This window comes from Carassius carassius, chromosome 50 (genome assembly GCF_963082965.1).
Source record: "Carassius carassius chromosome 50, fCarCar2.1, whole genome shotgun sequence".
Lineage (NCBI taxonomy): Eukaryota > Metazoa > Chordata > Actinopteri > Cypriniformes > Cyprinidae > Carassius > Carassius carassius.
In genome coordinates this window covers 7,115,840-7,129,087 of record NC_081804.1, presented here as the reverse complement: position 1 = coordinate 7,129,087, position 13,248 = coordinate 7,115,840, and the positions used below count along the sequence as shown (strand labels likewise).

The following is a 13,248-nucleotide window of genomic DNA, read 5'->3' as shown; positions in this document are numbered from 1 at the left end:
ATGTTCAAATCCAGGCAGCTGCTGCTTGACCGGGTGTAACACAGATAAAGACTCACTTGACTGGGGCAATATAAGGACACAGGGTTTTTCCTCGCTAATTTGACAGTTTCCTAGAGCCTCACATGCTAAAATAGCTTAACATTTAACTTCGGTTTTCAGTGCTTATATTTTAGTTACTTTTAAACGTTACTGACAGCTGTTTGTCTACTAATTTTTGTATAGCACAATTTCATATGCTTAGTTTATATTGCTTCTACTGATATGCTACTGCTTTTTCACTCCATTACAGCTCGTCCTCTTCGAAGTTATTGTCAGCTCAAGATAAGGTTGTCACCCTACAGAGTTTTCAAGAAGCTGATTTTAAGGACATTCTTGTTACACAGAGGTACAGTTAACACATCCTTACTGATATTAAAATCTTTTGCTGTTTAACTTGTATATTTTCTTGCAGGCCTAATGCAGTCACACAACATATTTAATGTAGACCATGCAATTCTTTTTGTACAATTTCATATGCTTAGTCTATATTGCTTCTGCTGATATGCTACTGCTTTTCTGCACCGTTACAGCTGTTGATTCCTCTTCAGTTATTGTCACCTCAAGATATAAAGTGTCACCCTACAAAGTTTTCAAGAAGCTGTGTGAAGGATGTTCATTTTACATTAAGGTAATTGTGAACTTGCTTATTTTTAAATCATTCTTTATTCTTGATTGTATTACTTGTGACATGACCTCTATATATGACCTCTTTAATCATTTATGTTATAAGATGGCATGTGATTTACATATGTGATTATTTTTAATCTGTACATGCTGCCCACTACTAGTCTCTTTGGCTCCATTTTTCCTCCTGTCTTGTGTCTGTTTTAGATGAGCACAGAGTTCAATAGAGTAGTCACCACTGATTGTCTGCAGTCATTCTTGGATGGACTAGATGCCTTGGTGTCTTTTAGAGCTGTACAAAGCATCTGTATCATCAAGCAGAAGCTAGAGCCTTAGCAGTTATACAGTACAGTGCCTTGATACGGAGGTATGAATAAAAATGAACCCAATTTGATCAGTTTGCACAAATATAAGTGTACTAATGTATATATATATTGGAGTCACTCAGTCTTGTTTATGATTGTATGTAGGACACAAATTGGAACAGAAGAAAAGCTGCCTTACTTGGACTTCTGCGCTTCCTTTCAGAGGAGACTTATGAGATAATCAAGATGTGTGATGTAAGAAAATATATTTAAATCTTGTGAATGTACTGATGATACTGAATTCATTGTAGAGCAGTATGTGTAGGGAAAAAGTAAATCAGCTTAACTATTACAATATATTTATTATTTTATCCCAGAATCAGTAATAATTTATGCTAAAATGCTTTTTTGACTATCAGTTAATCTAAGTACTACACTATATATCATGCCTAAACATGTCATCAATAATATAATGTACAAATATAACAAAATATTAAAGGTTTTTTTTTTCCTTTTTTTTTTTTTTTTTGCTTTATCTGTAATCTCAAATGCTGAATGTTGGTCAAGTGTTTACTATAAAGAAAAACCTTTGAGCATTCATTGGAAATAGACCAATTTCACATGTCTGTTCTTATTGCTTTTAGTGAGAGTTTACTACATGAGTATTGTTCAACACAGTCAATGACCATGTATTGTGCAAATCATTCAAAGGTCAAAGCTACATGTACTTGTTTATATAGAGAACACTTACAATCTTTAAAGTGATCGATGAGCCATTATTTTGCCTGCCACTCCTCATTTTTCCCCAATTCATGCCTTTTTCTTTCCCCCTCAGTTACATTTTCTTTACCTCTTTTATACCACTCATCTACCTTTCTTCTAGTTCTGTATATTATTAGAGAATCTTTGATGTTTTGATGAAATGGATGTTTAAGCACTTGTGTTCTTAAATTTTTAAAACCTGTTTTCCTACAAGAATTTGTATTTTCAAACCAATGTTAAAGCTTGAACATTACTTGAATTTATTTCAATAAATTTTTTACATTTTTGAGTTGAACAGTTACAAGTCTATTTATTATGAGCTGATTTGAGTTTTCTAGAACTGATAATGTAACATAGTAAGTTGTTTTAACTCATCAAGTTGAAACAACAAATGACCATTAGTTTAATAAATTGTAAAACATAACTTCTTGAGTTGAAACAAAGAGTATCTGTAAGTTGAGTTAACTCACATTTTTAAGGCAGCAGGTGAACTTTCGTTTATAAGTTTAACCAACGTGAAATGTTTTACAGTGTGTTGTATTTTACTGGTGCTTTTATGGATTTAAAAAGTTTGACTTTGGGATATTTTTCATATTTACTTTTTAATTTATCTGGCTTGCTTGAGTGTTACTGCAAAGGAATAACCAATAAAACTGTTACCTTAACATATGGGGAAAAAAACCTGTGTTAAATGAGTCTACATGATATTGCTTTTTCTATTTTTTTTTTTTTTAGTTTTTTCATTTAAAGCATGACAAAGCTTTACGTGCATGTAACAGGTCAAAAATACTTGTTGCCTATCCCACTTGAATATGTTCCATTTTTTTTTGTTCACTAAAACCCAAACAGCTCTTCAGAGAAGGCTGAAACTGTAAGAGGCAATTTACTGTAATAATATAATTTAGAAAGATCCACATGGCCCAATAGCCTGGAGTGAAACAGAAGTGTGTGTGTGTGTGTGTGTTTGTGTTTGTGTATTTGTGTGTGTGTGTGTGTGTGTGTGTGTGAACGCACAGACTGCTGCAGGTCAGGAATGACCACACAGATGAACATTGTGTCTCGCAGGCTGTTGTCCAGTCGGGCACTGGTAGGTCGATCCAGTCTGGGAGGCTCATCTCGGGAGCTGTCTGATTCCGAACTGACCGAGTCCGAGAAACTCTGAGCCATTTCCTCCTCGCTAGACATGGGGCTCCGCGGCATGATCAACACTGCAGAGAGAGAGCAAACTTTTGCATACACAATGTCTAAATAAAAAAAAAACGAATTAAACACAATTAAGTATTATTAACCAATATGTAAATAATACATACATACTATTAAGGAAATAAATACCCAATATGGTGGAAAACAAAGGACAACTAATTAGACATTTGTTAATGTAATCTTGTAGAGGTGATATGCAGATAAAGATTAGCATTAGCATGAACTTTTAGCTGCAGCATGTGATTAATATTATTATAATTCCCAAAAAACATCAAAATAAATGTCTTTATAAAATAGCAGTAAAAATTAAATAAAGTAACAACTTTAGAATGAACTTGAAAATAAAATACTGAAAATAAGAATATGAATTGGGAAATAAAATGAAATATTGACCAATATGCTGTAAAATAAACTAGTAAGAATTATTATAAATAATGAATAATCACTTAAATATAAACTCAACATAGAAAAACTAAACTAAACCACACAGTCAACTCAAGACCTCTAAGCGATAAAAGCGTTCTTGATTAGAAGCAGGTCCTTTGATGGACCAACCTATTGACATCAGCTGAAAAGAAAAGTCATTTCAGATGGTGGAGCAAGTTATTATATTTTGATGAAAGATTACCAAGACAAACTTGTCTTTAATTTGGAATAATGTGATTGATAAATCATGCACAATAGCACAAGGAACACATCAATAAACTGCCTGTTGACTTGAGTGCCTATTATTCTCATATATAATATCTTCGTATTACTGTCTGTTCATTTAGCTCCTATTGTTTATCTCTCTGTGGCCTTCTGTGAATTCACTGGGTTCACCAAATGTTTCAGAACAGTCCCTATCTGTCCAGACTGAGCGTGTTTTTATTTAGTCTGCGGATGACTTTAGGAGCGCAGCGGGACACTGAAATGTCAGACTGTACATCACGTCGTTTTAATATTTCTACTCCATCTTTTGGGTCTTTGCTACCTTGCAGGGATAACTGAACTGAATCACCAGAAGAAAATGAAAAGGCCTTGTTTATCACAAACTTAGTTAAATGAACAAATCAGCCACATTTAACTTAAAATATACATTGAAACCTTTGTTTATTTTCGTTAATTGCTTCTAAGTAGATCGAAGCAACATTATAGTGTAACGTAAACATGCAGCGTTTACATGCAAATAAAATCAACTATAATTTATTATGTAAAGGTTTGTATGCACTTTCAGCTGTAGCATATGAATGAATATAATCAGAATTCCCAATAGACATCATAACCCACCACGCCTATTGTCTTTATTAAATGGAAGTAAAAATAAAATAAAATAAATACTTTAAAATCACCTTGAGTGTCCTGTTGTTTGAATAAAATGACAGGGTAAGAAACCAAACAAATGAACAAAGCATTAACTGGAAATTAAAATTCTAAAAAGAACTGAAATACAAAATATAAATTAAAAAAATTATATTATATATCAAATAAAATATTATACACGTATAAAATAAAACGATTGTCCTATTGTTTTTATAAAATTACAGCAAAGCTAAAAACAAAACAAAACAACAACAACAAAAATATATATGTATATAAATTGTAAAATAAAATGAAATAAAATAACCAAACTTCACCTTGAGTGTCCTATTGTTTTTAGAAAATCACAGCAAAATATTAAACAAAACAAAACTGGAAAATTAAACACCAAATAAGTAAATTAATAAATGAACTAGAACATAAATTAATTAATATCCTGTTTTAAATGAAATGAAATCAAATATATACAGTGAGTTCTTTCATCTTAAAACTTTGTTTATTTTGTTGCTAGATTTTAAATCCCACTTTATTGGACTCCCAGACTCTTGGACCCCATTGTATATTTTATTACTTGTTCTTTTATTATAGTGGACTTAAGGTTTCCAAAAGGGACAGATGGAGCTATTTTCTGTGTTCTGGGTAAGCACACTTCATATTTCTGAAGTGTACACAAGCATTAGACATCACAACAGGATTTCTGAACGGCAAACAAAATGTCTGGGTGTTTGGGGGGTAGACAGTAAGCAATCTCAGACAGTGACAGAGACAGAGACAAAGAGAAAGAGAGAGAGAGAGAGAGGCTCAGACAGTAACTAAAGCAAAGAGGTCAGATGAAATATCTGACTAACGGCTCCTCGCTAAAGCTTAAATCACAGCATACGCAAACAAGACGAAGCGAGACAGCTGAAGATTAATTATTAGCACGCACCACATTCCCTGTCCATTTTGCCCCATGAAAGGTTTGCAAATAATAAAATTGATATTGCCATGCTAGCACGTCTTAATAATGCTAAACTACCATCTGTAGGTGGTGTAATAACTGCTATTGTTTAAAAACACCACTATGTGATGGTTAAGGGTGCTTCATGTAAGAATACACTTGTACAATATGTTACACAATCTAGAAACTTACAATCACCTATGTAATGTGTAAAATAATGTTTATAAAATATACTTTGAATATGGCCGTGCCTGTTAGCAATATCGAGCCCAGTGATTCATACACTAAATGTTGCATGCAATAACGCGCCAGTGAAAATCAGCCACCCTGGTGCCTCTCTCCCCAGTGGCTCAGTCAAGCAGCCGTGTCATTCATCAGGACTGTCAGTGTAGGTTTTCTTGCTTGACCTTTACAATCACCCACCACCAAGACAGGATTCAAGATGCAGGAAGCATTTGTCGACTATCGCGTGAAAGGTACCAACAATTAAAACCTTACAGCGTGGAGAGGAAATTGCACCCACATTCACTTTAGTGCTAAGAAGCTGCCAGCAGATTTAACATGTAACTCTAGCGTTGCCAGAAAAACACACAGACACTCACTGAAGTCCTTTCACAGCCGTGTCATTGTGTGCTGGGTGACATATTGGTTTCCTATGAAGTAAATATTATCCACTTGTGGGCATTTAAATAAATTACACAGTACAGGATTTCATCTTGCAGCATTAATTAGATAATATTTGCTTGTAAGAAGTGTAAAGCAACATTACATGCATAACTTAACCTTTCAGAGGATACATGCAGATACAATCAACAAAAATAGATTCAATTTATTGCATTAGAATGCACTTTAAGATGAGTAGTCTGTTGCTTTAATAAAAAGGCAGCAATAAAAACAAAACAACAAAACCAAACCTAAACTAAACTAAACTAAACTAAACTAAACTAAACTAAACTAAACTAAACTAAACTAAACTAAACTAAACTAAACTAAACTAAACTAATAACAAAGCATAAGCAAAGCAAGGCAAAACAACTACAAAAAAAATTCTAAACAAAGTGAGGCAAAGCATACAAAACAAAACAAAACAAACAAATACTGAAAAAAAACAGAATAAAAAAGCATAAGCAAAGCAAAAACTAAACAAAAACAAATAAATAAAAGACTGGAAAATAACAAAAAGCAAAACAAAAAATATGGGAAATATAAAGCAAATATGCTGGAAATTAAAATAATAAAATAAAATGATTAGCAACCTGGTGCACTAAAATAGAAAAATTTGTCACAGATATGCATTTATCAACAGTTAATTATGTGGATTAACTATATACATTATATTTCTTATTTTGGACATTATATACACGCAGAATCAAACACTAGATTACAAAATCATACACTGGATTTTCAGACTTCATTATTAGTACAGAGACAATTTTGTTGTCTTACTATTTTGGTAATTATTTATTGCACTTGGTTATGCAAGATCCTTATATATGTCAGCAATTCTAAAGAAGGATAAAAAAACTAGCACATACTGACCTAGAAACATAATTTACAGTACTGTAATAAGTTAAAGTTTAGCATTTTCCCTGTTAACTTTAAAACCTCAAAGCCCAATGTCTTTTCATTACAGCAATTATTTATTAAAGGTAATGCCAAAATATTCACTCTGAATGTCTGCCACTGTTGTCACGACAACTACTAAACACATTTGCATTGTTAACGTTAATGGAAGTGATGCATTAAGCACTGTCATAATGTTTGAGGCTTAAAACACGCGTCATGCCCTTCGTAACTTAATATCCTACGCTCATCAAAGAAAAAGAGGAACACAAGAAGGATTCAGGAGGGAATTAAGCCCCCCCTCCAATATCCTGAAAAACAACAGAAGATTTTTCTTCTTGAGATTTGTCGAGGAACATCTCATATGAAGCTTAGTTCACTTCTACAAAGTCACTGTATCATTTTACAGCAGCAGTAGTGGTGGTGAACACTAAGTTGCTCTCTTCTAAAAGCCTGCCTGAGGGCAGTCAAACTTGCTGTTTCAGAAACATGGACAGTACTAGGAACTAACAGCTCTTCGAGAGCTGAACCTTCCCATAAACAGCAATTTTTTTAAAGCATCTAATACTGTACCATTCATTAATCTATGCACAACCATTAATATTTCATAACCAATTTACTTCTCATCAAAAAGTACTGTGGAGGTTGCATCAAAAGCTCTTGGGGTCGCTCTCTCTCTCTTTTTTTTTCTTGCAATATACGTGTAGCAATTCTGAAAAAGAAAAGGAGCAGTGACTAGATTTTAGTGCTTGCTCATGCAAAACTCACCATTATAATGCTAGGATGGTTGCCAAGGCATTGCTATAGTGCTCTAGATAAACTAGGATGTTACTGTAGGTGATTGCTGTTCAATATTTTATCATTTTAAGTAGCACAGCTGTTTTAAACTTTGCTGTATAATAATAAGAAATGTTTTCTGAGCACCAAATCAGCATATTAGAATGGTTTTTGAAGAATCATGTGACACTAAAGACTGGAGTAATGATGCTGGAAATTCAGTTTTGCCATGACAGGAATAAATTTGAAATAGAAATAGAATAGAAATAATTTTTTTTAGATAACTGAAATATTTCAAAAACAGGGCTGCATGACAATTATTCTGCTCAAAAAAGACGATTATTTTCATTTGAGTAATTTCTTTTCACACTTCGCCAGAATGATTGCACTTTCACATAAGCACAAATCAAGAGAAATTCAACTCATATGCATGGTTTATTTTACTTCATCTAAATTCCAGTTTTATTATAGGCCTATCAAATGATTTAAAATACTCTCTATAAGTGAAATTCCTAATATTAATTCCAATAACTTTAAATTACGTACATGTTTTTTATTACCATGAAGGCTTGTTACCAATACAAGACTACAACAAAAAGTTAAATGAAAAAAAGTTTTCAGGAAAAACAACCAGCTGGAATATACTCCAGGTGATTAAACTTAATTAATAGAGAGACACAAAAATAATGATACGATTAAAATAAGATTAATTATGCAGCCCTACACAATATTTCCATTTTAGCTGTATTAAAAAACCAGCCCTTTTGAGCATGAGACTTCTTACAGGAACATAAAAAAAAATTCTTAATAACCCCAAACTTCTGAAGTATACTAGTTTAAGTTAACTGATTTTATTCAAGTCCAAATATAATTTATCATCACTGAATCAATCTAAATGTTTTAGGTTCCAACAAAAAAGCTAAAGGTTTAGATCGCATAGCTCTTTAACAACTGCAGGTTACCACTTTTTAAAGTATTTAAAATATCGGTCTGCAAATATGGCTTGACTCCCTCCTTCAAAAGAGATTTCTTGCCCATTTTATCATCCCCCAGGCAACAGTCCTAAGTCCAATCATTTAGAAAAGAAATAGGACAGCTCTCCTCAACAAACTGCACTGTGTGTGCTATCATTCCTGTCCACGGCCGTTAGATACCATATTTGAATGAGCAAAAGAAGTGATGCTTGCTTCTGTGAACTGTCTAGAAGGAGAAGCGTATAACGTGTGGGTTTCATCTGGGCCAATGAGTAAACCGCAGAGAAGAGAGGAGAGAAACAGAGCTGTGGGACTCAGAGGAGCAAGAGAGTTCGATAGCGAGCAGGCGAGTGAGACAGACAGATAGACAGAGAGGGAAAGTGGCATACAGAGGTGAAAAGAGAGGGAGAGCGAAAAGGGGACGGGCTGGCCTGGATCTGTGTCCGCTTGCCTTACGCCTGGTGTTTTCACGGCAACAACACACAACTGTAAAATAGGGCAAGACTAGGACTCAAATATAAGGTGGTGTGAGACTAGTAAAATCCCAGCAAAGCAGTTCTGGAGCGGTCTGAACATCAGCGTTATAAACAAGCGAGGTGAAGCTGATGAAAAATAAATGAGAACTAAGGCACAGTTCTATCACAACATGTCATCTACGTTCAATCTGAGCTCATCAAGCACTCCACAAGTCAATACGGGGAACAATTATTGCTCCCGGAGGACCGCCGCTGCTTTACACCATATCAGTAGAGTACAAACAATGGCAGTATATTGCTTCTCAGAGAGGTTTTCATCTTTTTATTCATCCATCCATTCAGCCGTTCACTCTCTAGGGAAAATTAAATCAATTCAGAGGCCCCATATAATGATTCCTTCCCTCCACGTGTTGTCAAGTACATGCCGGTCCTTAACTGAAGAGCATATAATATAATAATGAAGCCATCAGATCTTAATTAAATGCACTTATGCCCATTAGTTTGATAAACGGTTAATCGGATATATTTTCCGATTATACAATCTAATTGTACTTTGAAGCAGATCAACAAAAAATAGCACTAAAGTTACTTAAGCAATAAAAAACTTTTTCATTCTCTGTATTATTGAATTTATCTCAAATGCTCTGAACTGTGCGCTCTGTAATTTTATAGTCTGTGTTTCGACTGTTACTGCACTAAACAAAAACGAAATGTTTTTAAAATAAAACTACAACCATTAATAATTTAATAAGAGACATTTTGCTGGCATAAAAACAATAAGGGGTTTACAATAAATTAAGGTAACAGAATTGAATTTGAAGAGGTACATTTATATAAATAAAACAAAAACACCCTAATTTTAACATAATTTAGTTTTCAATTTATGTCAGTATAGTAAATCAATGGGAAAAGACGCACCGTTATATTTTGTAAACAAACATTTACTTATAAATGGAGAATCCCATTGTAACATTAACTCATCTATGCACAAGCGCCCTCAATCATCCACTCCTTCATTATGGCAAATATAAGCTACGTGTCCTGTTTCATTTAGTTTCATTCCTTTATTTAAACAATATTTTGTCTAAATTTGAAGTTTCTTTGCACCTGAGAGTTTGATGATACTTTAATGTGATCATGATGAAATCTGACAAGCCGCATTTTGGTCGGAAAACCAATGATGTTGCGTCATTTGAATATCGATTCTGATTGGTCGGTTTCACGAGAGACACCACATTTACGCATTGTTTTTAAAATTTATCATGGGCTAACGTGTATTAAAGAAAAATAATATTTAGTACAATACATGCACACACACACATACATAGTTATGAACTTCAGTGGGTAAACTTATTAAAAAGTTAACTTTATCAGCTTCAGTGTTTTGCTCAGCCTCATCTGATGAACAGCCACTGAACCAGTTCCCCAGAATGAATCGTGCTTTCAAAGGATGCATATAAAAGAGAAAGGTCCGTTTAGGAAGACCCGATTCACTAGACTGAATCAGTCTTTCAAACGCAACATGTGAGAGAATGGGCCTTTTGGGGAAAAAAACGTCAATAGAATGAATTAGACTTTCAAACATTTCATACAGTTTGAGAAAGGGACCAGGACGAACCGGTTCACTCGAATGAATCATTTTCAAAAGCTACATATGAGAGAAAGAGCTATTAAGGAAGAATTGATTCACTAGAATGAATTAGACTTTCAAACGTTACATATGAGAGAAGGTGCCATTTAGGATGAGACGATTCACATACAGTATGAGAAAAGGACCATTTAGGATCAACAGGTTCACTAGAATGAATCATATTTTTAAAAGCTACACTTGAGAAAAATAGCTAGAACCGATTCAATAAATGAAATGGACTTTGAAACATTGCATGAGGACCGTTTAGGAACCGATCCGACTCCCTGGAATGAATCTGACTTTACATTTCTATGAGAGAAGCGAACATTTAAAATGATTCGATTCACTAGAATAAACTTGACTTCCAAATGCTGCATTCATTTAGATAGTGAGAGAGAAAGAACTGTTTGGGTGAGTACATTTGATAATTCCCTCATCACAGACATGCAAAAAGTAGCTCATTTTTTAAAACCTTATAGCCTACTTTATAGCCTACTACTTTTAGTTAGTTACTCTCCAATACTGCAGCTGCTATAAACCAGACAGACGGTCACAGACGGAGTCCTGGAATCATCTATTGGGCCTGCTTATGTACATAAATCGCTTAGAAGCCTGAAGTGGACAGTGTGTGTCTGCAAATCCAGTCTGCTAAAATCCTCCTCTCCGCTTCTTATCTCAGTGGGACACAGGATAACAGAGAGCTTCCAACCCCATCCCCGTAATGGATAGATTGCCACAGCCGCACAGCTGCAGCTCCTATTTGCTATAAGCAGAATCCTTGACCCGGATGCTTTAGACGGATTACAATACTGATAATGTTGTTTGTCTTCTAATTACCGTTTTCTGGATGCATTCTGACTGGGATCTTTTATGCTCAATCACAACAGCAATCAAACACATTGTGCTTTGAATGTCGCACGCTGGTCAAAAGCCCCAATGACTACCTCAGAGATGAAAAGAGAGCAATGATGTATTTATTAGGACTCTTGAGAGCAAAATCACATCTTGACATGTTGCTGAAGTACAGTAGGCTGTGATGGCAGCAGCAAAGGCAGAATTTGCTGAACGGAGCTGTCAGTGTACATCAAGTTGAAAGCTGAGGTGGATTTCCTGTCTTCTGACATCCCCTGTAGTCCTAAACTTAGCCTTTGGTATACAGTTTCTGAAGATAACCGAAGAGAAATTTTCATCATGAAATTCGGTTTCATATCAAAACATCAGGACTCAAAGCAGAAAACACTTTTTGAAACCGGAACCATCACTGAACGTACTGATAAAGCCACTGGATGCTGAGTGGTTGAGTTAGGGCAAGATGTCTTTTAAAGTCTCCTGATACTTATCAAGGAAGATACAATGGATTGTGGCTCCGGAGGCCCTGAGAAGTGTCACTAGTGGAATCTTTTCCGTTGCTATGGAGTCGCAGGTTGGAAAGCCCAAGAGACCAGCGGTACCCAAGCAGTGGATGGGAGAAAACCTGAATCTGTGCATAATGTAGCGTGTCTGAATAACGCTGACCTAAAAACTCTTTTAAGAGGCACATAAATTACTGTCAAAACTCCTAGCGGATGTTAAGTTCCCAAGGGATGCTTGAGACACTTAAGCTTTGAATTTTACAAACATAATTTTGGGAGTTTTGTTTTCTTTAATAAACAGAGTGTTTCCAGCTTAAAAGTATATGCAGATAAAAACCATTTATAGCCTCCCACTTTCCATACTGCATCACTTGTGTTCTTGTAGATGTGTTTATCTGCATCAGTTAAAGAACGATACACTGGATATGACAGTAAACTGGCAACAATTTGGCCATTTTGATATCAATAGTGTCACTTTGTATCACTAGTCTTCCTCAAAATGTGATTATCTGTGTTACTCAAAGACTGATATGTCGGCTAAACTGATAAATCAGCCACTAAATGGCCATTTTTCTGTTAATGGAAAATGGATAATTTGTGCAAATATGTTTTTGTTCAGTTTTGAGGTAAATTAAATTCAGGGTACATGTACACCTCAATTGCTATAATTACATAGGTTCTCTGTAAGAATTTATTCTTAGTCTATCAGTCCTTATATATTTCCCAATAATGAACATTGCCCATGGCAACACTGTATAACTGACCTCATAGCTGTAGCCTATACACCTTCCGTTCTTAAGTAATATAACAAAAAGGACATTTATAATATATATTAATATCCGTTTAATGTTTCATATTTATTTAGTAGCTGTCTATTAAGAGATAGTGTACAGTCTTTAAGTTATAATATATATATATATATATATACATACATATACATATATTATATAATATTATTATATAATAATTATCCCTCCTTATCTATATCGGCCACTCTCTAGTTGGTTTCAGCAATTTAATGTACCTTTCAGACTGACCAATTACCATCTTAGCCTGCTTCTTCTTAGCACTAAAAAGTTTGTTACAAAATAATAAGGTGGAATCAAATTAATATTTCTCAACACATCTGACTGATTAGGTAAGGTTCGTATCACACATGTCATTGTCAAAAGGCTTTTTTCTTCTCATACTGTATATAAGGTCTCTAAACTTTGGGGATTGTTTGTGCATCTCAGTAATACAGAGATCAATTAAACTAACCTTTAAGTTATCGATCTCGACAGAAGAAAATGCATTTTTCTAGT

At 34.4% G+C, this 13,248-nt stretch overlaps 2 protein-coding genes across 4 annotated transcripts in view; one reads left to right on the top strand and one right to left on the bottom strand.

The window, feature by feature from the left end:
* Positions 1–2,957, bottom strand: part of LOC132133746 (SH3 and multiple ankyrin repeat domains protein 2-like) — a 77,855-nt gene extending 74,898 nt beyond the window's left edge. For 2 of the 3 annotated variants that reach the window (XM_059546680.1, XM_059546681.1), the window contains exon 1: positions 2,745–2,933. In XM_059546680.1, coding sequence (XP_059402663.1) covers positions 2,745–2,930 — 186 coding nt within the window. In that variant the 5' untranslated portion in view covers positions 2,931–2,933. Of the gene's footprint in view, positions 1–2,744 lie in introns of all 3 variants that reach the window. The other variant, XM_059546683.1, reaches the window with a different exon arrangement.
* Positions 1–13,248, top strand: part of LOC132133750 (transmembrane protein 263-B-like) — an 86,191-nt gene that overhangs the window by 28,445 nt on the left and 44,498 nt on the right. The window lies entirely within an intron of this gene.